Below are 27,617 nucleotides of genomic sequence, written 5' to 3' on the forward strand. Positions count from 1 at the left end.
AGAAAAGTTCTAGAGGCCAGGTGCCGTGGTGCATGCCTTAATCCCAGCACTTTGTAAGGCCAAGGTGGGTGGATCACCTGAGCTCAGAAGTTTGAGATCATCCTGGCCAACATGGTGAAACCCCGTCTCTACTAAAAATACAAAAAAATTAGCTGGGTGTGGTGGCGCACACCTGTAATTCCAACTACTTGATAGGCTGAGGCAGGAGAATTGCTTGAACCTGGTAGGCAGAGGTTGTAGTGAGCTGAGATCACACCATTGCACTCCAGCCTGGGTGACAAGAGCAAGACTCCATCTCAGAAAAAAAAAAAAGTTCTAGAGAGTTTTTTACACACCGATGTGAAACAGTTGATACTACTCAACTGTACACGTAAATATTGTTGGGGTTTTATATTGTATGGTTTTGCCACAATTAAATATTTTTTAATATTGAGAAGATACCTGCACTCCCATGTTTATTGCAGCACTATTCTTGATTGTCGAGATTTAGTAGCAACCAAAGTATCTATCGACAGATGAATGGATAGAGAAAAGTTAGTACATATAGGCAATGGAGTACTATTCAACCATAAAAAAAAATGAGATCCTGTCATTTGCAACAATATGAATGAAACTGCAGGACATTATGTTAAGTGAAGTTAGCCAGGCACAGAAAGACAATCTTCACATGTTCTCACTCGTTTATAAGAGCTGAAAGTTAAAACAGTTGAACTCACAGAGAGAGAGAATAGAATGATGGTTACCAGTAGCTGGGAAGGGTGGTAGAGATGGGGAGCAGGGAGAAAGTAGGGATGGGTTAATGGGTACAAAAATATAGGTAGATAGAATGAATAAGATCTAGTATTTGATAGCACAACAGGGTGAGTAGTCAACAATAATGTACATTTAAAAATAACTAAAAGGCCATGCATGGTGGCTCATGCTTGTAGTCCCAGCACTTTGGGAAGCCAAGGCGGCCAGATCACCTGAGGTTGGGAGTTCAAGACCAGCCTGACCAACATGGAGAAACCCCATCTGTACTAAAAATACAAAATTAGCCGGGCGTGGTGGTGCATGCCTGTAATCCCAGCTACTCAGGAGGCTGAGGCAGGAGAATCGCTTGAACCCAGGAGGCGGAGGTTGTGGTGAGCCAAGATTGTGCCACTGCTCTCCAGCCTGGGCAACAAGAGCAAAACTCCATCTCTAAATAAATAAATAAGTATAATTGGAATGTTTTAGCACAAAGAAATGATAAATGCTGAGGTGATGTGTAGCCCATTTCCTCTGACGTGATGATTATGCATTATATGCCTGTATCAGAATGTTTCATGTACTCTGTAAATGTTACATACCTACTATATACTCATAAAAATTAAAAAATATATTTTTAAGTAAACAAAATAGTGGAAATGAAAATAATTACAATATAGTAGTATCAGTCACCATGGAAAGTCAATAGGATAGGAGGGAGTTTTAAAAAGGAGAAGAACTTTAAGGGCCAGTGTAGTTGCCACAGTTGCTGTTAGATGGCCAGGTCATATGGTGGTCCAAGTGTTCAGAAAGTTTTTTTCTTGTCACTAGGCCAACTAAATACCATATCCTCACTTGTTCCCTAAATATTAGCAGGGCTGTCTTAGAAGGGCTCCTTCTTCTTTCTTTAGAATGTTACTTAACTACATTAAGTTAAGACTATAGGAAGAGAAAACAGTTCCCCTTTTCCTTTTCATATCCACTAGTCAGTCCTGGAGAAACAAGTATTCGGTTCTCCTCAGTAATGCAGCATAGTTACGTCTTCATAGTAACAAATGCAGAATTCACATTTTGTTTCTATTGCTAACCAGGACCTCCCAACTTACTTATCATCATCTTTTTTTTTTTTTAAATAAAATTTGATGCTATGGGTTGAATTATATTCCCCAAAATTAATATATTGAAGCCCCAGTCCCCAACATGACAGTATTTGGATATGTGGCCTTTGGGAGATAATTAGGCTTAGATGAAGACATGAGGGTGGGACCCTCATGATTGGATTAGTTCCCTCATAGAAAGACACCAGAGCATGCTTGCTCTCTCACTTTCTTGCCTTCCACCATGTGAAGACAAAGGAAGAAAGCACCCATTTGCAAGCTCAGAACAGGGCTCTCAGCAGAACCTGACCATGCTAACACCTCCATCTCTTATTTCCAGCCTCTAGAATTGTGACAACCAAATTTCTGTCATTTAAGCCACCCAGTCTCTGGTTATCTTGTTATAACAGACTAAAGATACTTGGGCCAAGCTGAGATTCTTGGTTTCTCTCTACCAATTCTGTTATTTAACAATTTATCTAATAACCTTTTCAGATATAGATATCTTAATTCCTCAGTAATTTCCATTTTGGATAAAATTTGTTTTTTGAGTTCTTCTTATCTGGACACTACAGAGTAATTGTCTTAGTTCAGGCTGCTATATAAAATATGTCAGAAACTGTGTAGCTTAAATCTCAAAGTTCTGGAGCCTCAGAAATCTAAGATCAAGCTGCTAGCATATCTGGTGTCTGGTAAGGGTGCACTTCCTGGTTTGCAGATGTCTGTCTTCTCATTTTATTCTTATATGGTGGAAAGTAGAGAGAGGAAGAAGCCTCTCAAGTATCTTCTTATAAGGGCACAATCCCATTCATGAGGGTTTCAGCCTTATGACCTAATTTCCTCCCAAAGACTCCACCTTCAGATATCATCCCACTGGCGAATAGGCTTCAATACATAAATTTTGGGAGTATATAAACATTTAGACCATAGCATTGCTTTGCATACATTAATTCATTTTAACTTTACTACAGCCGTATGAAGCAGGCATTCATATTTGTGTTTTACAGCTGAGAAAATGAGGACCAGGATGCTTATATAATTTGCCTGAGATGATGCAGTTTATAAGCTGCAAAACTGGGGTGTTCACTAATTTTTTAGGCTCCATAACACACACTTTTAACCCCATTGCACTTTACTATTTCACTGTTTTCTTAGTTCTCGCTCCCTTTTTTTTTTTCTTTCTCCAAGGCTGACAGTGCCAAATTTCTTGTATTGCTCCTATACCATTCTCCGTATTTTGACCTACGTCCCTTTAATTGGCGTTTGGCGGGGGTGTAGGGGGACAACGTGGGACAGATGACAGCACAGCCAGCAACAGAAAAAAATTGAAAGTTACTGTCTAAAGGAAGAGGAAGGCCTGTTTTCCTGCTTTACTTGAGAATTGTGGGTGATGATCAACTGGTAAAACATTGGTTCCCAATAGGGAGCTCTAGGACTGTGTGTGCAAAGTTGAGATTTTCAGATATATATAAGAAAGTAATTCCTCAGTATTGTAACTGGCTACATTGGGACATGTTAGCTTAGAAAAATTTAGACATTCTACATTTTCTTTAAGGGCAAAAGTTAGAGGTCTGGTAGTTGTGGGGTAAGCTATATATGGTTGATGTGCGATGCCTCTCTCTTATTTCTCTGTATTTTCTCTATTTAAACCTGGAAATGGTACATCTCCTAGAAGACATACTAGAGGAATAATTCTTATGCTTTTTAGCCTCAAGACTGCTTTATACTCTTTTATTAATTTTTTTGTTGTTGTTGCAAGAGGAAGTGGTCATTTAATAAATAACCATGTGGAAGAGGGTGTGCTACCATTCAGAACACCCCGACGGGTCACAGAATGTTCCAGAGCAGAAAGGCGCTGGGGATGCCCTGGCTGTCTGCCATCCCTGGCAGCACACCACTGTTCCAATCATTCAGCCCTTTGTGTCCCTACTGGTCACTGAAGTCACCTCAGCTGAGTGATACTGGGGGTGGATGGTGGAAGGGGAATGCTGGGAGGGAGTGACACTTGGCGATCCAAGACAGAGGTATCAGGACCCAAAATAAATAAATCATGTTGAATGCCCTATGAAAACAGTGACCCCCTTTATATTTTTAAAAAATATTTAGGAACTTTTGTGTATGTGAGTTATTTCTATCATTATTTATTAAGAATTAAAGCTGAAATGATACTAAACCTATTGCATGTTAACATAAATTATTTTATGAAAAATAATTATGTCTTAAAGAAAAAAATTATTTTTCATTTTCTAAATGTAAATGTCTTGAATGTCTGGCTTAATAGGAGACAGCTGGATTCTCATATCTTTTGTCTTCATTCTGTTGTGATGTTTTTTGGGTTGGCATATAACGATGAAAATCTGGCTTCATAAAGACATGTAGTTGAAAGGCAGAATTATATTAATGGCTTTTTTAGGTAATAATGGAGGACGTTCTTCTTTGATACTATATCAAACGGAACCAATGACACTTTCTTTGTTTTGTTGTTTTTTTGAGACAGTCTTGCTCTGTCGCCCAGGCTGGAATGCAGTGTCGCCATCTCGGCTCACTGCAAGCTCCGCCTCCTGGGTTCATGCCATTCTCCTGCCTCAGCCTCCCGAGTAGCTGGGACTACAGGCGCCCACCACTACGCCCGGCTAATTTTTTGTATTTTTAGTAGAGACAAGGGTTCCCCATGTTAGCCAGGATGGTCTCGATCTCCTGACCTTGTGATGCGCCCACCTCTGCCTCCCAAAGTGCTGGGATTACAGCATGAGCCACTGCACCCTGCCGGCACTTTCTTACAGGTCTAGGATCTGAAACTTTTTTTTTTTTTGAGACAGAGTCTCGCTCTGTTGCCCAGGCTGGAGTGCAGTGTTGCGATCGCGGCTCACTGTAAGCTGTGCCTCCTGGGTTCACGCCATTCTCCTGCCTCAGCCTCCCAAGTAGCTGGGACTACAGGTGCCTGCCACCACACATGGCTAATTTTTTGTATTTTTAGTAGAGACGGAGTTTCACTACGTTAGCCAGGATGGTCTCGATCTCCTGACCTTGTGATCTGCCTGTCTTGGCCTCCCGAAGTGCTGGGATTACATAGGCGTGAGCCACGGCTCCTGGCCTCTGAAACATTTTTATACTGTGTTACAGTAACATTCATTTCATTGGTCTTACACTTCAAATGGATCTTTTAGTCATGCATGATTCTGTAATATCATGTATTTTAGTTGTGTAGATATTCCAAATGTTATCACTTCCTGCAGTATCAAATATTACATTTGTTAATATCACCACCATTTATCAGAAGAGTCTTAGGTTATAGGGTAGATACAAGTTTTTTTAAATTCTAATTTTTGTTTGAAAGCTCAAATTTTATTATTGACAACACAGTTAGTTGTTTACCCTAAAGTGACAGGCGTACTTTATTTTTGAAAAACTGTTTGTACAGTATACACAAATGTAAATAATCATGATTTACCATTTGCTTTTTCAGTTAAAATGTTATTCCACAGAGTAAAAAGACTAGTTCAATTCACAGCTATGCTTTTCTTCCAACAATGATGGTACTTTGATACACAGCAAAAATGCTTCATGTGTACTTCCTGTTTTGTCACACAGAACGTTAAAAAGACATGTGCTTGTCCAGGCGCAGTGGCTCACGCCTAAAATCGCAGCACTTTGGGAGGCTGAGGCAGGTGAATCACCTGAGGTCAGAGTTCGAAACCAGCCTGACCAACCAGTGAAACCCCATCTCTACTAAAAAATACAAAAAATTAGCCAGGGATGGTGGCAGGCGCCTGTAATCCCAGCTACTTGGGAGATTGAGGCAGGAGAATCGCTTGCACCTGGGAGGCGGAATTTGTAGTGAACTGAGATAGTGCCATTGCACTCCAGCCTAGGCGACAAGAGCGAGACTACATCACATCTCAAAAAAAAAAAAGACACATACTTATGGGTCAGATTTAACAAAATCAGTATGTATTTTATTTTTATTTTAGTTTTGTTTATTATGGCTCTTTAAAAAAAAAAATTTTTTTTTTATGATGGAATTTCGCTCTTATTGCCCAGGCTGGAGTACAGTGGCGCGATCTTGGCCTGATCTCGGCTCACTGCAACCTCTGCCTCCCAGGTTCAAACGATTCTCCAGCCTCAGCCTCCCAAGTAGCTGGGATTACAGGTGCCTGCCACGATGCCCAGCTAATTTTGAAAATATTTTTGGTAGAGATGGGGTTTCACCATGTTGGCAAGGCTAGTTTTGAACTCCTGACCTCAAGTGATCCACCCGCCTCAGCCCCTCAAAGTGTAAAGATTACAGGCATGAGCCACCTCGCCCAGCCCATTTATTATGGTTCTTAAGTAAAAGCATTTTTTTTTTTTTTTTTAAATCATGTGTGGCAGTGAAGAATCCAATGACACTAGTACAGTTTGGGGTTACTGCCTTGATTTCTTCTAAGGCACCAGCCATTTGGCCCACTGTTGCTTTTGTACCATCAGTACAAATGTCAGTGCATTGAAAATGACAAATAATATATTATTATGAAAATAAGTTTGAAATTGCAGACCACCTGAAATGGCCTCAGGGACTCCTAGGGGGCCCAGGGACCACACTTTGGGAATGACTACCCTAGAGAATTTTGTGCTTCCCAGTGTTCACCAGGTTATCCTACTCTATCAGGTAGTTCAAGGGTAAAGATAATTAATCTTCAAAGGTTCTGTTAATATATCTAGAGTGACTAGAGGAAATTAGAATATCTCACTCATTAGGTATATTAGAATTTATCACTCATTAGAATTTAGAAATTAGAATTTCTCACTCATTAGGTATATTAATAGCTGCTATACTATATTCTTTTCCCTTTCTGCATCCAAGATAGGTGCTTTTCAGCTCTCTGAATCACTTAGGATGTGTGCCCAGATATCTTTCCTTAAACAAGTACCCGTAAGGAATTTATGAAACTTAATTATAAGAGGCTGGTGTGGTGGCTCATGCCTGTAATTCCATCACTTTGGGAGGCCAAGGCAGGTGGATCACTTGAGGTCAGGAGTTCGAGACCATCCTGGCCAACATGGCAAAACTCCACCATCTCTACTAAAAATACAAAAATTAGCTGGGCACGGTGGCTTGTAATCCCACCTTTTCAGGAGGCTAAGGCACGAGAATCACTTGAACCCAGGAGTTGGAGGTTGTAGTGAGCCAAGATTGAGCCACTGTACCCCAGCCTAGGCAACAGAGTGAAACTCTGTCTCAAAAAAAAAAAAAAAAAAAAAAGGCTCGCACATCTCTTTTCTGCCCTTGACTTACTGTTTTTAGAAAGGAATGAATGAGGCTAAATAGTCTTGTCCAAATGAATTTTCTACTTCTTCACAGACAGTTCTCTGACAATAGATCTCGTCACTACCAAATCCATTAGCTCCAAGGTTGTTAACTCTGACAAGCTCCTGACAAATAGACTCCTGCATGAATGTGCTACCAGATTTTCTTCATTGTCTCCCAAGTCAACACTTATATACAGGATTCTTTAATAGATATATATGTGATACTGAGATTAGAATGTCTACCTCAGTAACTTTGATTCATCTTAAGCCATCAGATGTCTCTTGATATTTAGATCTAGTACCAAAGTACTGCAGTAGTTCAAAAACATTCATCATCCTTCATGTTAGTATAGTGGAGTTTATGACGTATCTGGGTCACAAAAATTGAATTTACACCATAAATGCTAATCTTAATACCTGTTTCCTTATGAGTGCAGCCACTTGGTGGAAAGACTTAACAGATTCATAGTAGGTTTTCTCCATTGAGGCCCTTGTTCAGTGTTCAGTGCTCTCAACACTAGTTCTCTGCTCAAACTTTCACACTTGACAAGAAGAAACAAAAGAAGAACAAGGTTCCAGACTTCAGGAGAGAGGCTGTCTTTTTTACCCAAATCACAAGATTGTAGTGGTTCCAGTATAAATTGATAAATGATTGGTTTGTGTTATAGTCGTTGTGTCGTAGAGAAAAAATGATATACTTTTCAAGGCAAGTTTTATAATGTTATTCCTTTGACTGTAATGTACTTGATGTTTATGAGATCCTTTGTATTCTTGCCTCAGAGCTTAGCTGATGAACCTTAAATTCGTTCACACACACTTATGCCACTTATGCCACTTGTAAAGCTGATATCGCACTTGTTGAAGAACTTATTAGTATTTAAACCCTCCAGTAGATAGAGCTGTTGTACAACGAGTCACTAACATGGGTCTTTCTTTTTCAGTTCTTTCTCTAAAGAGGTGTCATTTTGTTTAGAAAAAATAATGCCCTCTTCATTTGCATGGCACTTTATCATGTTTAGGGGATGTTTTTCTTCTTACATTTTTCTCATTTGATTTCCCAGAAAGATGTAGATATTTTCATCCTTTATTTATAAGAAAGGCAACCATGCTTGTCTTCATGCACAAGGTTGCTGGATAAAGAAGTTGAGCCACCTGACTCCTGATTTAGTTCTTTTAAACTAAGCTTTATCATGTTTAGGACAATGCCAAGCCTCTGCGTACACTTCCCCAGTCATTAGCAGTCTAAATGATAATGTTTTTAGTTATTCCTCCTACTGTGTCATTATGATTATGATTATGTCCTTATTTTAAGCATCCAGTTAAAGATACTGAAAGGCATTAGAAAATACTAGCAGCTAAGACTTTGCACTGAAAGGCTGAAGGCTACTATATTTCTCCAAATTTGTTGTCTCACTCATTTTGAGATACCCCAGCTAAAACATCCAATAACTTGCTGCACCTACTAGCAAGAATCAATGTGGCCTAATAATCACCACGTCAGCTTAATTTTTACCTCGAGAGGTCCTGCTGTGTTGTCAATTAATAAGTAACAAAAACAATCTATTTACCTTTGAGTAAACTGGTTAGCTTTTGTTTGTTCGTTCATTCAGTTATCAGACATGTAATGAATAATGCCTTGGGTGTGCCTCAAACATTATTTATTTATAATGAGCTTGCTGAGAAATGGTCTATATTAGCAACAACAGTAATGATAATTAATACTTAATTAGCAGTACAGGCCCTGTTCTAAGAGTTACATACTTTATATCTGTCAACAACTGCTATAGGTTTCTCCTTATTTTTCTAGTACAAAATTTATACTAAGCACCCTTTGGCTTGCCTCGTTGTTTCTTTAGTAGCAAAAGAAAGTATGGAAAAACTGCTTTGAAGAGTAGAACATGCATCCTGTCAGCAGTTTGTGTGGTACATGCTATCTGGCAGTTTTTAGAAATGGAGATGGCATGATGGTATTCTCTGCTTTCTAAAGAGCAAGGACAAAGGATTAACCGTATTAGCAGATTACTGATGTTTTCAGGGATATATTTAGAGAAACACTATGATTATTTTTACCGTTAACCTTTCCATGTATAACTACATTTCCTTTCTCTGCTTCTCCACTCCCCATTAAGAGTTTGATTTCTAATCTAAAAGATTTTATTGGTTTGTCCATAGCACTAAGTTAAGAATAAGAACACAGTCTATAATTCTTCTCTTTGATTCAAATAAATAGTATTAAAAATCATATATTTTTAGGTAACTGAATGTGAGATATTTCTGTCACTTCTGGTGAAATTTCTGGATGCAGATAAACCACAGTGGCTACGAGCTGTTGCAGTGGAATCAATACACAGATTCTGTGTGCAACCTCAACTATTAAGGTAAAACCTTAGCAATAGTTTGTTAAATAGATAGGTTAATGTTTATTAACCTGTAAAGTAACCTGTAATAGGTTAATAAACTAGTCAGAAGACTTTTGGTATTTATTCCCAATATTAGTGATTTCTAAACAAAGAAAATAGAGTATTGTATCTATAAGGAGGGATAGGGTGTGTAGATGTGGAAAAGAGCTGTGAGGTAAACACATGGTGAGTGATAGACATCAGTCTGAATTGAGTATTGTATCTATAAGGAGGGATAGGGTGTGTAGATGTGGAAAAGAGCTGTGAGGTAAACACATGGTGAGTGATAGACATCAGTCTGAATTTACTGATTTAATATAGCCAAAATAATTTTTTTTTAGAACTGTGACTTCTTTCTGAACCTTTGTCCTAAATTAGTAAAATCATTCAGGTGTAATGAAGAATTTTTGAGTATAGCTTGGTAACTCTTCCAGTAATATCACTTGCTATAAAAAGGTTTAAAATTTTTAATAGATTCAAATGTTTTTTCCAAAAACATTTTAAATTATTTTACAGGTCATTTTGTCAGTCCTATGATATGAAACAGCATTCTACCAAGGTTTTTCGTGATATTGTAAATGCACTGGGATCTTTTATACAGTCCTTGTTTCTTGTCCCCCCTACTGGAAATCCTGCTACAAGCAACCAAGCTGGTAAAAACATATTCATAATTTTCTTTCTTATATTCTGCCATAAGTTACAGTATTGACCATTCTGAGAGGATATTATGAAATTCTGTGACTAGAGAAATTTGGGTTACCTAAGTATGTTGGTAGTAAAGAATTGCACCTAAAGAATAATCTGATCTCACTGAAGCAGTTGTGTTTTTTCTCCAAAATAGATTTTCTTCTTTGACGTACTTTCAGTTTCTCTGATCACATAAGAACAAAAGTTTAGATGCTAATCTTCATTTTAAAAGAATCTATTTGATGACTCTCTTTGAAGAGTCTAGATGGTTACCGCCTCAGGAAGACTTAGTCCCTCTCTTAAAGGAGTTAACATGGTTGGAGTTTGTTTGGGAATCTATATGGTTTATTGTTTCCCTTTACCTTCCTTCTCTTCCACTTTGTACTGAGTGATGGTTTTGTATACTTTATTGCCATTTCTGATAAAAAGTGGTTTAATTAAAGATATGCTAAACATTTATCAGTATTTTTACTTCCAATAGTAGCTTTTATTTTAAAAAGGGAAATAGTATTTTAGGGAAATAGGAAGACTCTCTGATAGACAAAATAGCACTGATACATTTCATTTATTTCTGCAGTACCCATTCTGATAGTACAGAAAATTTTTTTAAATATTGGCCAGGTGTTTGAATATTACTGATTTGTAGTCAAGTAGTAAATTAATATCTTTCCTTTTTTTCCCTTCTTCTCTAACAGGAAACAATAATTTAGGTGGCTCAGTCTCAGCACCAGCTAACTCAGGAATGGTGGGGATTGGTGGAGGTGTTACTTTGCTGCCAGCATTTGAATATAGGGGAACCTGGATACCTATTCTGACAATCACAGTTCAAGGCAGTGCTAAAGCCACCTAGTAAGTAGTAGTAGCATTATTTTATAAAGAATTATATTGTTGGGAGTGATATTTAACCTAAAATGCTTCTCTCTGTATTATATTTTAAATTTTAGATCCAGTATTTCTAATGTATTTTAGAGCTCATTTTCTTTTGTCATAGTATGAAAATTGTATCTAGGACTGGATTTTATCTGTTTTCTTTATTAGTTTGTAGACTAACAGCATTACAAAATAAAATATGATTTCTTTACATATGGACCTATTAGCTTTCCTATACAGCTTTTTGGTTTAAGTATATTAATTAGTTTCAGACCACTTGGGCTTAGGTCGTCTAGTATTAGCTGAGTTACTTTCAGCAAATTAATCTTTTTTTTCTTTTCTTTTCTTTTTTTACCTCATTTCTCTCATCTGTACAATGGAAGTAGTGATATATCTAATTTTCAGAATTCTATATGTAAGAAAAGTTACTTTAAGTGCTTATCTAATCATATTCTTAGGGTTTAACACATGGAAATTTTAGTTTTTAATTAATTAAAAGTGTTTAATGGATTCCATATCTGTCATTTTTAAATTGTTTGTCATTAGCCATTTCAATTTAACAAATGCATACTCAATAATGTATTACTGATTTTTTCTTAAGTCTTAATGAAATACAGAAATAAGGCAATCAATACTATATGGATTTAACATTGCTACAGTTACTATGAGGCAGTTATAGATGTATTTTAGTAATTGGCATGTATAATTAAAACTATCCTTGGCTGGGTACGGTGACTCAAGCCTGTAATCCCAGCACTTTGGGATTTGCCGATGTGGGCAGAACATTGAGGTCAGGAGTTCGAGACCAGCCTGGCCAACGTGGTGAAACCCCACCTCTACTAAAAATACAATACAAAAATGAGCTGGTTGGTGGTGTGCACCTGTAATCCCAGCTACTTGGGAAGCTGAGACACCAGAATCGCTCGAACCTAGGAGGCAGAGGTTGCAGTGAGCCGAGATCATGCCACTGCACTCCAGCCTGGGTGACAGAGCGAGACTATGTCTAAAAATAAAATAAAACTATCCTTATGACATAAATCAAGACTTAATGTGATACAGACTCAGGAGGCTGAGGCAGGAGAATCACTTTAGTTTAGGAGTTGGCGTATAGCCTGGGTAACCGTGAAACCCCATCTCTTAAAAAAAATAGAAATGAAACAGAATCTTTGACTAGTTAAAATCATCACTTTCTCTGGTATGTCAGTCTGCATTGTATCATCCTAGGTATATTTTACCTTGCAGCTTTATTTTGCCTAAAATTATAAAAGTATAGAGTCATAGAAGACTGAAATATTTTAATTAAAATTCATTGTTATTTTTGGTCATTTATATTAAAACTATTTAGTATTTTATAGGCTTTGCCTTGTACAAAAGGTAATGACTCAAGTTGTAAAAGAATCAGATATCTAGCGCTAAAGGAGACATTAATTATCTAGTTCACCGTCTCACCTCATTTTATAATCTGAACAAAAACCAACACAGAAGAAAATTTTTGCTTCATAGAGCTTACACTTCAGTGAGTGAGACGGTAAATAAATACACGAGTAAATATATAATATAACCTTGGGGTAGTGGTTAACTTGAAGATAAAGCAAGTTAAGAGGATAGAGAATGACCAAGGAGAAGATGGGGACAGAAAGGGTCTCTCTGAGGAGATAATACTGAGCAGACACATAAAGGGAGGGAGGGAGTGAAAATGTGTGCTTGAGGAAGAAAAACAATAGCAACAAGCCACAAAATAATAAATACTTGTCTGGGTTGTAGAACTTCTTTTGAAAATTTATTAGTAAAAGCCTACAAACAAATTGTTTATTAATACTGGATTTTAATTCTGCTACTAAATACTGTGATTTTGAGTATAGAACCTGATTTCACTTGACATTAATTTTCTCATCTTTAAGACAAGATTAGGACTGAATCTCTAAAGGAACATATGCGTATATATTTTTTAGTACTGTACATACTGAAATTGCTTAATTCTGAAATAATAAATGGCCAGAAAATATTGGGTGTTCTTTTGTACATGGGTTAGTATGGTCACATTGGAGCTTAACTGTTGAATTGGCATCTTTTATTCATTCATTGTGAGGTTCAATATAAAATGATTTCACTATTTTCTTTGAAGGCATATGTATAAATCTTGATTGTGCATTCTGTTCTTTTATTGACTGCTTGAGTATAATTTGAAAACTTAAGTGATATATAGATAGAAGTAGTTTTGACATAAGTATTCGTGGCATATTCTTTTATATTTATTACACTACAGATCCCTTCAAAGTTGGACTTGTGACAGTTTTTGCAATTTGAGCTTAAGTTTAAAATGTTTAAACAGATAAATTACATTTTATCTCAAAGTGGAATTTATGCAGTAATTCTAATAAAGTAGCACTGAAAAAGTGAGGTAAGAAAGTACGTGTTTTCTTTTAGGTTTATGGTATAAATAAAAAGTATAAATTACCTTTTCTCTTAACTGTTCTAGTGCTTAAAGTCTGTGCCATAGAATTGGAGAATTGGAGTTTCCGATGTTTTGGATTATTTTGTGTTTTAGATACATTTTCCCAATAGATCACATATTCTTTGAGAATAGGAATTTGTCTAACGAGATGCTTAACACTGATTTATTTAGGATGTGGCTCTCAAAGACTAATTGGTCTGGGAAAGATTAAAGCCGTAAACTCTATCTCCCCACTTGAGCTTAAGTTTCTTTTTTTTTTTTTTTTTTTAACTTTCCTTTTACGTTTGGGGGTATATGTGAAGGTTTGTTAAATAGGTAAACGTGTCATGGGAATTTGTTGTATGTATTGTTTCATCACCCAGATGCTAACCCCAGTACCCAACAGTTACCTTTTCTGCTCTTTCTCTTCCCACCCGCCCCCCTGAAGTAGACCTCAGTGTCTGGTATTTCCTTCTTTGTGTTCATAAGTTCTTATCATTTAACCCCATTTATAAGTGTGAACGTGCAGTATTTGGTTTTCTGTTCCTGCATTAGTTTGCTAATAGCCTCCAACTCTAGAGCTTAAATTTCGTGATCAATAATGTAAATATATTTCTAATGATTACATACATTTTTAAAAGCTCAAGAGTTGATGCCTTAATGGTAGGCTTTAGTGTCAATCAGATGAGTTTAAAAACTTCTGATTAATAACTGTCATATTAGACCTCAGTTTTATTATCTGTGTCTCTTAGGGTTTTTGTGAGGAGTTAAATGAGATGGTACATATTTAAAAAGTAGAGTCCCAAGCTAAGAGTGTTTGCTCAATGAATGATCACTGTATATAGATGTTCTTATTATGTTTTTTTAAATTTAGCATTTCTTTATTAATTACCTACCTTGATGATTCAGAAACTTTAAGATATTGAGGTAGGACATTTTCTTAGCTTTTTTATTGTAATCTTTAGTAATTTCAATTTTACTTTTGAGATAATTCATATGCCATGAAATTCACCCTTTTACAGTGTACAATTCATGTTTTATTATGTTACAAAGTTGTACAACCGTTACCACTACCTAATTCCAGAAAGTTTTCATCACCCCTAAAAGAAACCTTATACCCATTAGCAGTCATTTCCCAATCCCCCTTCTTCTAGCCCCTTAGCAACCACTAATCTGCTTTCTGCATCTATTGATTTGCCAGTTCTGGAATTTCATATAAATGGAATCACACAAATGTTCTTTTGTTTTGTTTCAATAGATACGTAATAAATGTACATATTTTCAGGGTAAATGTGATATTTTGATACATTTATATAATGTGTAGTGATCAAATCAGGGTAATTTTGTTATCACCTCAAACATTTATCTTTTCTTTATAGTGGGAACATTTGAATTCTTGTGTTCCAGCTATTTTAAAATATGCAATAGATTATTGTTAACTATAGTTACCCTACTGAACTGTTAGATGCTAAATTTTATTCCTGTCTGTATAACTGTATTTTTGTACCTATTAACCTCTCTTTACCCCCAAACCTCCACCCTTCCTGGCCCCTGGAAACCACCAATCTGCTTTCTCCTTTAATGAGATCCACTTTTTTAGCTCTCATATCAGCATAATGTTTCTTTGTTTTGTTTTGTTTCTGTTTTGTTTTTTTTTTTTGAGATGGAGTCTTGCTCTGTCGCCCATGCTGGAGTGCAGTGGCATGATCTTGGCTCACTGCATTCTCTGCCTCCCAGGTTCACACCATTCTCCTGCCTCAGCCTCCCGAGTAGCTGGGACTACAGGCGCCCGCCACCATGCCTGACTAATTTTTTGTATTTTTTGGTAGAGATGGGTTTCACGGTGTTGGCCAGGATGGTCTTGATCTCCTGACCTCGTGATCTGCCTACCTCAGCCTCCCAAAGTGCTGGGATTACAGGCATGAGCCACCACGCCCAGCCCAGCATAATGTTTTGAAGTTTCATCTGTGTTGAGAATGTGTTCTTACTTTGTTCCTTTATATGTCTGAACAATATTCCAATATATGGAATTGCTTTTTTAAATCAATTGATGCATATTGGGTTATTTTCACTTTTGCTTATTATGAATAATACTGCTATGACCTTTTGTCTACAAGGTTTTGCATAGACATGTGTTTTCATTTCTGTTGGGTATACAACTAGTAGTGGAATTGCTGGGTAATATGGTCACTCTATGTTTAAATTTTTGAGGAAGTACCAAGTTCTTTTCCCAAGCAACTATACCGTTTTACATTCCTACCAACAGTGTGTGAGAGTTTAGATATCTCCACATCCTCAGCAATACTTGTTAATCTTTTTTATCATAGTCATCCCAGTGAGTATGAAATGATATCTTACCATGCTTTGATTTGTATTCCCTAATGACTGGCGACTGTTTGTGTGCCTCTTGGCCATTTATATATCATGTTGGGCAAAATGTCTGTTCAGATTCGTTGCTCCTTTGTAATTGGATTGTCTTTTTCTTATTTAATTTTAGGAGTTATATATTCTGGATGCCTGCCTCTTATCAGATATGTGATTTGCAAAAGTTTTCTTTCATTCTGTGGGTCTTTTCACTTTCTTGATTGCTGCTTTTTGAAGTACAATTGTTTTTAACTTTGACGAATCTAATTTATCAAATTTTTCCTTTGTTGCTTGTACTTTTGGTGTTATATCTAACAAACCTTTGCCTAATCTGAGGTCATGAGGATTTTTACCTGTGTTTTCTTCTATGAGTTTTATAGTTTTAGCTCTTACATTTAGATCATTGATTCATTTTGGAGTTAATTTTGTATATGGTGTGAGATAGGGGTCCAACATCACTCTTCTGCATGTGAATATCCAGTTGTTCCAGAATCATTAGTTCTTTATCAATTGAATTACTCTCTCTTCTGGGGATTATTTTGCCAGATATCAATTTTAAGAGGTTTAGAACCATAGTTCACTGTCTGCCATGATTTAAAAACAGATGTATTGTCCTTCCTTCTGAAAACTTTCTCCTATGGGGTAAAAAATTGCTCTGCAGTTTGAACTTGACACACTGATGCTCTTATTCTCACCTTGTTGGCAGATTTGTATTTGAAATGATAGGTGAGCTGGGTATCTCACAGTGTGAAAAGCATCTTCCTCTTTATAGGAGTGATTTGATTTGATGACATCTTATTTTTAAAGCACAAGTCAGAGTTTGAGAAGTTTTATAATCGTATCTCATATTTTGCATATCAGTCTTCATTTTTCTAATATCTAATATTTAATGAAAACGTTGGCACAACTCGGGAGAACGAGAAGAAAATTATTAAAATAGTTATGCCAGTGGTCAGGCCTTAATTTTTCAAATCAGGTTTTTAGAATACCATGAAGAGATCCCTTCCCTAAATGAAATAAATTTGGTAATGTCGCTTTATTTTTTGCTATTCTGTTAATCTTAATTTCTATAGTCTATAAATTGTAGAAAATAGTTTTATGTATTTTTCTGTTGTGGCTTCTCATTAGTATTCTATATTTTTCATAATTTCAGCTTAGAAATGTTGGACAAAGTTGAGCCTCCAACTATACCTGAAGGTTACGCCATGTCTGTGGCATTCCATTGTTTGCTAGACCTTGTTCGTGGAATCACAAGTATGATTGAAGGAGAGTTAGGAGAGGTTGAAACAGAATGTCAAACCACCACCGAAGAAGCTTCTTCACCAACACAGTCGTCAGAACAGCAGGATTTACAGTCAACATCAGACCAAATGGATAAGGAAATTGGTATGAGTCTGTATTTTTAATTTTTATTGGAAAAAATTTGAAATTTACCGAGAATTTGCAAAAATTGTAGTTTCTATAAGTCTTTCACCCTGATTTCTCAAGTGTTAACCACTTTCCCACATTTACCTTACCATTTTCTTGAATTATATACATGTGACTATACTTTTTTCTGACCTGTTTATAGAATAAGTTGCAGACATGAAACCATATTACTACACTTTAATGCATCAGTGTGTATTTTTTCAAAATAAGGTTAGTCTGCTGTGTATCATAGTATAATCACCATCAGAAATTCAACATCAATCCAATATTACCATCTAACTCCACATCTCATTCAAATTTTGCCAGTTGCCCTAGTGATGTCCTTTTATGTGTTGCATTTAGTTGCCATGACTCAATTTGGAACAGCTTCTTAGTTTTCCTTGTTTTATATGACCTTACTTTTTTGAGTACAAGTCAGTCAGTTTGAATTTGTGTTATGTTCCTTCATAATTAAATTCAGTTTATTCATTTTTGACAAGACTGGCACAGAAATGTTGCTGTGCTGTAGTTACTGTGTCACTACATTAGGAAGCATACTACAGTATCAATCTGTGTCATTATTGGAGATGCTCACTTCTATCAGTTGGTTAATACAATGTCAGTCTGGTTTCTTCAATGTACAGTTAATAACTTTTTGTGGAAAAATACTTTCAGATTGCTACTACAAAAGAGTGCTTTCCCTTCTGCATTTTTTTATTTTTGAAAATTTATTCACTTATATTAGTATAGATTCATGGATTCCTATTTTATTCAGCAGATTACAGTCTTTGACTATTATTATTTGGTTTGATGCTTAGATTGTTCCCAACATGGCCAATGGGATCTCTTTTAAGATGGCCCCTGTGTCCTTTGGACATGTCCCATGCCCTTTTGACATTCTCTGAGCACTTCCTTACTATTTGATAGAACAAGATGTTCCAGGCCGATCTCGGATGATTCTCGTCTAACCCAGGTGTCAGTCATTTCTCCAGGAAGCCCTAGTTCCTTTTAGTGGAGAATAGTATTGAAATGAACACAGGGATACTAGGTACGCTTTTCACCACTTGGATAGGAAATACATACCCACATACACACACAAGCATACATCTCTTTACATTTCTAAAATGTCTATTTCTCTATATTGAATTACCATGACATCACACTAGTTTCTTCAGTTCCAGTTCAATACCACAAGGTTTATTTTTAACTTTCCGTATTTGTAATTCCCTTCTCCAACAGTGTGGAACCTGCTCACATTTTGCTCAGTATATTTACTTATTTGCTTGATTCTCGGTGTATGTAATCAGTCTTCTGGCTGAGCCAGTTTGTTACACTGCACCCTGCCCTCACTCCAACTGGTCACACAGGCCGAGAAAGTTTGGGTTGATGAAGGGGAAGGGAAAGGAAAGGATATCAGCTGGGCATAGTGGCATGTGCCTATAATCCCAGAAGGATTGCTTGAACCCAGGAGTTTGAGTCCAGTCTGAGTAACATAACAAGACCCTGTCTCTTAAAAAAAAAAAAAAAAAAATAGGGCTGGGCGTGGTGGTTCACGCCTATAATCCCAGCACTTTGGGAGGCCAAGGGGGCAGATCACGAGGTCAAAAGTTCAAGACCAGCCTGACCAACATGGTGAAACCCCGTCTCTACTAAACATACAAAAATTAGCCGGGTGTGGTAGCACGTGCCTGTAATCCCAGCTACTCAGGAGGCTAAGGCAGGAAAATCTCTTGAACCCAGGAGGTGAAGGTTGCAGTGATCCGAGATCATGCCACTGCACTCTAGCCTGGGCAACAGAACAAGACTCCAACTCAAAAAAAAAAAAAAGAAAAAAAAAAAAAAAAATATATATATATATATATAATTTAACTTGTGTACAGAAAGATCTGACGACAGATATTTTAAAACAACTTATTTTTAAGACTTCTTCAAGTCTGAAACTATAGTATGGCTTCTGAGTTTTCATTCTTGTAGATTTTTAAATACTGAATATTAGTACTTAATAATTAAGTTGTTAATGGAATGTTTGACATATTGTCCAGGAAAATTTTAGAATTTGACATATGAATAACTATTGTGCTATCTATTATTAAAATTAAATATTGTATGTTTTTTTCCTTTAAGTTAGTAGGGCTGTTTGGGAAGAAATGGTGAATGCCTGTTGGTGTGGTCTTCTTGCTGCACTTTCACTCCTTCTTGATGCCAGGTATTAAGTCTTTGTAAGTTTTATATTGAATTGTGTCAGTCAGAAAAACACGTTAAAATGGTTTACTTACATTTGTCCCTAGAATTATTTTCTAATATTAGTTTTTTTATATGTGTGAAACATTATTCTTTTTCTCTCATCCCCCTTCCTCATTCTGTCCTTGCCCTGCCCCAAGCCACCAGAATTGTCGTGATGTTTTAATGGAAAATACAGTCTTAGAATCACAGAATGCCTTTTTCATTTCAAGACTTACAACTACTTTTGCAATTATGATTATGTTTAATTTCTTTGTTGTTTTTCTTTAGGATTTAAAAATTTACTGATTTCAAAATGCTTGATATTTTAAGCTAAATCTTTATGTTCTTGGTCATTTTCTTCAGTAATAAATGCATGTGTTATTATTAATTGCTTTTACCTAGTTCAAATTTTTCAGGTTATGTTAATAGATTAAAATTCCTTCTTAAGTATATTGGTATTATTTTGACAACATTTTTGTATAGATTTTCTTAAAACTTCACTGAATACTTAATTCCACATCATGCTTTACAATGTAATTAAAAATAAGTTAATCAGATTAAATAAAATACTTTCTTTTCAGCACAGATGAAGCTGCCACTGAGAATATTTTAAAAGCTGAACTGACGATGGCTGCTCTTTGTGGAAGACTGGGCCTTGTAACTTCAAGAGATGCCTTTATAACTGCAATATGCAAAGGTTCCCTGCCTCCCCATTATGCTCTTACTGTATTGAATACCACCACTGCAGCTACACTTTCCAACAAATGTAAGACAGGCTTACTCAAAATTATCTCTATGTAGTGGGATGATATGGTATAGACAGATTATAGACATCTGAGTTTAAGTCTCTGCTTTTTCACATACTGACTCTGTGACCTTGGGGAAATTAATGTCCCTTAGAGCTCTTTAAAAATATGGGTTGGGGGTAGAGGGTGGGGTTGGGATATCCAAAAATCTAGAATCTAAAATGCTCCAAAATCTAAAACTTACTGAGCACTAACATGACAAAGGAAATGCTCATTGAATAAATATATAATGTGAATAGGTATATAATGCAAACGTAAGTATTTACAAAGATATTATGCAAATAAATGCATCAGTATATATAATATAAATATTCAAAAATCTGAAGAAATCTGAAATCTGAAACAGTTGTGATCCTAAGCATTTTGGATAAGGGATACTCAACTTGTAATACCGATTTTAAACAATAATTGTGAGAGTAAAATAAGATAAATCTGGAAGTCCTTTGTAAAGTATGAGATACCGTTGAAATGGTGATTTTTTTTTTTTTTTTAATGGAACTAGTAGAACAGTAATGTTTGCAACCACTTAGGTTAAACTCACATTCGAAAACTTATTTTCTTGCTGAATTCTTTGAAAATACTTGTTTGTTATATGTAATATAAATTTCAGTGTAGTATTTAGGGTTTTTTGTTTATATGTTTTTTAATGAGACAGGGTCTCGCTATATTGCCCAGGCTGATCTCGAACTGGGCTAAAGCAGTCTTGCCTCAGCCTCCCAAGTAGTTGGTATTACAGGCTAATATTCAGTTTTCAAACTGAAAATGTATTGGTCTCTAACTTAAAAAGCATACCAGGGATACATATTTAAAATACTTAATGTGTTCTACTTTTGTATTGCTTATGAAGAAATCTACCAAAGTTATATAATTTTATGTTATATAGAAAGTTACTTAATATTTGCTTAACTTGTCTTGGTTTTCGTACCTCATGAAGTTTTTCTGTGTGTGCGTGTTTTTTTTGAGACAGAGTCTTGCTCTGTCACCCACCCTGGAATGCAGTGACCCAGATCTTGGCTCGCTGCAACCATCGCCTCATGAATGCAAGCAATTCTCCTGCCTCAGCCTCCTGAGTAGCTGAGACTACAGAAGTGCATCAATATACCTGGCTAATTTTTGTATTTTTAGAAGAGTCAGGGCTTCACTATATTGGCCAGGCTGGTCTTGAACTCCTGACCTCAAGTGATCTATCTGCCTCAGCCTCCCAAAATGACTGGGATTACAGGTGTGAGCCACTGTGCCCAGCCCCTCATGAGTTTTTTAAATGTTTGCATATAGACATTAAGTATTACTGATATTTAAATAAGTGTATGGCTAAACTTTGTTTAATGAAACTTTAAATATAACATTATTTTAAATGCAATATAAAAATATATTTTAATTATTTAGCCTTTCCTTTGTCTTCTAGCATATTCTGTTCAGGGCCAAAGTGTTATGATGATAAGTCCATCAAGTGAATCTCACCAACAAGTTGTGGCAGTGGGTCAGCCTTTAGCAGTCCAGCCTCAAGGGACAGTAATGGTAATGTACTTGTTTTTTTCTTGGTTATCAATTAGCTATTAACAAGGAAACCTGTTGTACCTGTCTTTGTGTTTGCCAAAATGTATCATCACATTTATTTACTTTCTTTTACTAGCACTTCTTTCTTAAAGTAGAAGAAACTAGTTTATGCAATTGACATTATTGTAACCAATATGATAATACAACTTTTAATCAAATGAATTGTTCCTTATAAAACCTTCCAAATCTTTTTCTTAATTTTTTCTTTAAAAAAATCTTTTAATACATTAATGCTACTTTACAAGCTTTTGATTTTTAAGAATATATAACAATTCTTGAAAATGTATCCTTTTTAAAATATAGCTGACTTCCAAAAATATCCAGTGTATGAGGACTTTACTTAACTTGGCGCATTGCCATGGGGCTGTTCTTGGAACATCATGGCAACTTGTCTTGGCAACTCTTCAGGTATGTTATATAGTGTCTGGCTCAGAGATTAGTGTTGTTTTTATATGTAATTGCTAACAGTTAGACTAAGCAGCGCCTCTTGATGTTTTGGAAAGGCCTAGAAATAGATAGTAAGTATGAAAAAAGTGAAATTAGAAAGGGAAAAAGATGTGACTCATATTGTAGGAAGTGGTGGAATGCTTCTCATAATGGCCTAAGCTCTGCCGCCTATGATATAATTAATTATTTTATGCGAATGTTAATTAGTTATTTTAGTTTTAGGTTTTAAAAACCTACTACAGATTTTAGTTTTGGTTACTAGAAGTTACTACTGATTTTAATTTTAGTTATTAGAATTTTTATACTTTTGTAAACTTTGTTTTGATTTTTTTTTTATTTTACAGCATCTTGTATGGATTCTGGGATTAAAGCCTAGTAGTGGCGGTGCCTTGAAACCTGGGAGAGCTGTAGAAGGACCCAGTACAGTAAGCTCTAGTCTTTCTTACCCAATCAGTGCATCCCAAAGTGTCATATATTACATTTAATTTTATTCTTCTCAGGTTCTAACAACAGCAGTGATGACAGATTTACCAGTGATTTCCAATATACTTTCAAGATTGTTTGAAAGCTCACAGTAAGAGTCAGTTTTTTTAATTGATAAAAACATTGTTATTAGTTATATATTTTAGATCAAGATGTCTTATTTTTTCATTTCCTTTTAAGGTATCTTGATGATGTATCACTGCATCATTTAATAAATGCGCTTTGCTCCTTGTCTCTAGAAGCAATGGATATGGCCTATGGAAATAATAAGGTGTGATATTCTATCTTTCTGTTTTAAATATGATACATTAGTTATATAAGATGCGCATCCATTTTGATCTTAGTGTTTCACTAGTAGGACTAACACTCAGCTTGTATGCTAACCATACTCTGTTGGGTTTTTACCACTTACGGTTATTTGTTGAAGGAGGAGTAAAAAGGACATGATTTGGCTTGCGGGATGTCTAAATATGTCATATGATTTTAGGTTGTGTTCATTTCTCTTATATATTGAACATCTAAAAATATTTTTATAAAATAATGTAATACAGTTTTATAATTTATATAAAATGTTGTGATAATACTTGTAATTACAATTTATAATTGGGGTAATATAAGATTTAAATGAAAGGATGTTTGTCTCAGTTTCCCTTGCCTTCATTGGGATGGAAAGTAAGGAGCTAATCATTTCTTTCTAAAGGCAATGATTCTCCTTATCTTGAAAATTTAAATTTTTATTTGTTCATTGATTAAATGAATAAAACAGTACTTTTGAATATTAACATTCAAGAACATTTCTTTCTGTACTACTAAAAATATCACTTTATGTTATACTTGGAAAGCACAGGAACAGTTGGGTTTATTTATATCTTAGAAATAATTATTTAAAACAAAATGCTTTCCACATTTTAAAATCAATAAATATAGTTTGACTATTTACAAATCAGTGGAAATAGCCCAAAATATGATTAAAAAGCTGTAATTTGTTTAACATCTAACTGTAGCATTCAAAATTGTGTTGTCTTCCTAGTCCTCTTTTTTTGGAGACAGAGTCTTCCTCTGTTGCCTAGGCTGGAGCTCAGTGGTGCGAACTCAGCTCACTGCAAGCTCCGCCTCCCGGGTTCACGCCATTCTCCTGCCTCAGCCTCCCAAGTAGCTGGGACTACAGGCATCCGCTACCACACCCAGCTCATTTTTTTGTTGTATTTTCAGTAGAGATGGAGTTTCACCATGTTAGCCGGGATGGTCTCGATCTCCTGACCTCGTGATCCGCCCACCTCGGCCTCCCAAAGTGCTGGGATTAGAGGCGTGAGCCACCGCGCCCAGCCGTCCACCTAGTCCTTTAGTGTAATTCTGTGTACTGTGGCTTGTCATCTTGACTTTTGTGACTCATTTAAAGATTGGTAAAGAAAGTCTCATTAGAGCATAGTTTCATTTATTATAGTACATAGCTAGATAATTATATAAACATGCGGGTGTTTGAAAATATGTATTATGGCTGGGCGTGGTGGCTCACGCCTGTAATCCCAGCACTGCAGGAGGCTGAGGTGGGCGGATCACTTGAGGTCAGGAGTTCGAGACCAGTCTGGCCAACATGGTGAAACCCCGTCTCTACTAAAAATACAAAAACTAGCTGGACATGCTCAGTTGAACCCGGGAGACGGAGGTTGCCGTGAGACGAGATCGTGCCACTGCACTCCAGCCTGGTGATGGAGCAAGACTCTGTCTCAAAAAAAAAAAAAAAAGAAAAAGAAAATATGTATTATAGTTTGCTCTAAATCAAGGCAAGAATAATATATAATGAAGTAATTAATTTCTTAATACCTTTAATAATTTTACATATTTGAGATTAATTCTTAACACAAAACTATAGTATTTTTAATAAAGTACCTTAATGAAATCGAAGCAAGCTTATATGGTAATGTTTTCAGAATTTATGTATCTATTCAACAAGCACAGTAGGCTTACTGTGTACATGGCACTCTGCTCACAGATATTAAGAAATATGAGGTTTCTACTTTCAAAGAGCATATAAACTACTTGGTTCATAGTTAAGTGACAGTTACGATGGTATGAGAGTCTCAATAAATAATATAGATATTAAATGACATGAGACTTATTCTCTTAATTTTTAGTTTCTTGTTACATAAGATGTTATTGGTATATATTTTTATTAAGATGAACTAAGATTAATCAAGATGAACTAGTGTGATTGGAGATGTATATTGAAAGATTGGTAGGCTTTAGGTAGGAAAGGGCAGTTTAATGTAAATCAAAAGAAAAATATTGTAAGAAATCATTAGCTATAAGAAAAAAATAGGAGATACGATGATTGATCGTTTATTTTTAACCTTGAATAGTGCAATTTCAGAGAGTGGTAGGAACAGATACGAATTTTAAGGAAGGCTTGGGAAGAACGATTGTTGAGAAAATGGATACGCTGAGTAAAATGGAGATAATTTCTTTGAAAATGGATTTACATGTCTCCATTTTAGGATTTAATTTTGTAAAGTGAAGTAAATATGGAACAGAAATGAAAACTTTATAAAAATATTCAAGTATAAATTTTAGAAAAGTATTCAACATAAGCCTTATATTTTTAGATGGAGGCTGTACAGTTTATTCAGTTGTGCCATCTACAAAAATTATCATAAATGTACAGATATTAAAATTAGTGGGAAAATTTCTATAGTATTGAAAAAATACTAAATCATATAAATCGGCTGTTCTGAGTGAGTTAAATATTCTAGGGATTAAACGTATATATCAGTGTTCTTTAGGTGTTGCTTTAAAGTGGTTAGCATCTCGTTTTTGATCCTCATTTCAGGAATTTGTGCCAATGTGTTGAGGAAGTAACTTAAGATAAAGCCTGGAGGCCAGGCGTGGTGGCTCACGCCTGTAATCCCAGCACTTTGAGAGGCTGAGGTGGGTGGATCACTTGAGGCCAGGAATTTGTGACCAGCCTGGCCAACATGGGGAACCCCTTCTCTACTAAAAGTACAAAAATTAGCTTGGCATGGTGGTGCACACCTATAATCCCAGCTGTTCTCATGGCTGAGACACAAGAATCACTTGAACCCGGGAGGTGGAGGTTGCTGTGAGCCAAGATTGTGCCATTGCACTCCAGCCTGGGCAACAGAGTGAAAGAAACTCTGTCTCAAAAAAAATAATAATAATAAAATAATAAAAAAATGAAACTTGCAAAATCTTTCTTAGAAGATTATACTTTCATAGTTACATTGACAAGCACAGTATAACAACAACAAAAATATTAAAGCAGCTGTTGTTCACTGTTTACTGTATGCCAAGCACTAACTTATTTTATCATTTAAAGCAACTCTGTGAGATTTAGTGGTAATACACCCTTTTTACAGATGAAAATATGAAAAATAGCTTAAGTGACTTGCCTGATGTACGTACTTACTTATTGGAAGAGCTTAGATGTGAACCCACGTATGTCTCATTCCAAAGCTCTGTTCTTAAATACTTTGCTGAATTTTGGTGTGCATCAGAAACAGTTATGTAGTTTTTTAAAAAATGCAAATGCAAGGACCACATTCTAGGTTTTTGAATAAGAATCTTCAGGTGTGAGCTTTGGACACCTATACATACTCTTTTACATGATTCCTGAGTATGTCCTAATTAAAATAAGTAAGAGGAAAAAGAGGAATAAAGAAGTAATATTAGGCAACATTGTGGGGCAACTTATATGCCAGGCACTTTCTAATATTAGATAGTTTTCTATATTATTATTATCTTCATTTTTTAGGTTTAAAAAATAAAAACATTCAGAAGAGATACATAGGTTACCCACGATTATGTAGCTATTAAGTAGTAGAGTTGAGATGAGATCCCAGTTAAAACCTCATAGACATCATCTTAACTACTATACCATACTCTGCCTAGAATCATGATTTTTTCTACCACCAAAATGTTTAGGGTGCATGCCACATTAGCACATGCAGGAAGGGTCAACCTGACCATATTTTCTTAAAACCCCAGTACACTTGGTTCACTGGCTTCTGCTAGAAAGGAAGATATTATCACACATTTCCCTGTTAGATTTTTATCAGCACTGTAAAAATGTTAAGAATATAGATTGCTAAAAAATCTTTTTCTTTAAAAATTATTCTCCTAATTGGCTTTTTTATTCAGTTGTCTTGTCTTTTTTCTAATACAATGTCTCTGTTTGAAATACCACAGCCATCCACCCAAAAATACTCATGGCTTTCATCAGCTGAATTTGCATTTAAACATGTTTATCACCTTCATTAATATTGGATTAGAGATAACTGCCCTTTGATCTTTTCTGAAACCATTCTTGTGACACATGGACCAAGTGCTCTAATTTAGCCATGTATAATGTACCCTGGTTCCCTTTCTGATTATTGATATGTCAGGGACTATAGAAAATTGTTTTGTCTTCGTGTCCTCTCCTGTTCTGGACTGACAGCCCTGATCTCTGCTATACTCGATTTCATTTTCCTTTTCTTTTATCTCTGTTGTCTCTTTTTCCCTACTTCTTGACATTCACACATAAAACCTGGTCATTTTAAGACTGCTGATAAGAATCCTTCTTTCCTTCTGGTCGGAAGACTAGCCATTCTATGTTATCTAGTATAATTTTTGGATTTTCATACCTTCCCTATTAAAGCATTCTTTTCCTAACCAAATTTTCTAATTAGGAGCTATTTTGGATACTTAAGGTTGGAAGGAAGGCCTGTCTTTGATAACTGAGGTTTTGTTATATTTATTGTTAACTTTATATTAACCACTCATTTTAATTTCAATCATGCTTTTCAGAGTATTCTTAGTTTTATTCATA

The 27,617-nt window shown here is 35.7% G+C and overlaps 1 protein-coding gene across 3 annotated transcripts in view; it reads left to right on the forward strand.

Annotated features, from left to right (window-relative positions):
• Positions 1-27,617, forward strand: part of MON2 (MON2 homolog, regulator of endosome-to-Golgi trafficking) — a 126,886-nt gene that overhangs the window by 48,654 nt on the left and 50,615 nt on the right. For all 3 annotated transcript variants that reach the window (XM_073020906.1, XM_008003875.3, XM_008003877.3), the window contains exons 9-19: positions 9,369-9,493; positions 10,031-10,167; positions 10,897-11,050; positions 17,023-17,255; positions 19,401-19,482; positions 20,081-20,265; positions 21,711-21,823; positions 22,166-22,270; positions 22,654-22,734; positions 22,810-22,883; positions 22,973-23,063. In XM_073020906.1, the coding sequence (XP_072877007.1) occupies positions 9,369-9,493; positions 10,031-10,167; positions 10,897-11,050; positions 17,023-17,255; positions 19,401-19,482; positions 20,081-20,265; positions 21,711-21,823; positions 22,166-22,270; positions 22,654-22,734; positions 22,810-22,883; positions 22,973-23,063 (1,380 nt within the window). The remainder of the gene's footprint in view (positions 1-9,368; positions 9,494-10,030; positions 10,168-10,896; positions 11,051-17,022; positions 17,256-19,400; positions 19,483-20,080; positions 20,266-21,710; positions 21,824-22,165; positions 22,271-22,653; positions 22,735-22,809; positions 22,884-22,972; positions 23,064-27,617) is intronic.

The sequence above is a fragment of the Chlorocebus sabaeus genome, chromosome 11 (genome assembly GCF_047675955.1).
Source record: "Chlorocebus sabaeus isolate Y175 chromosome 11, mChlSab1.0.hap1, whole genome shotgun sequence".
NCBI classification, from domain to species: domain Eukaryota; kingdom Metazoa; phylum Chordata; class Mammalia; order Primates; family Cercopithecidae; genus Chlorocebus; species Chlorocebus sabaeus.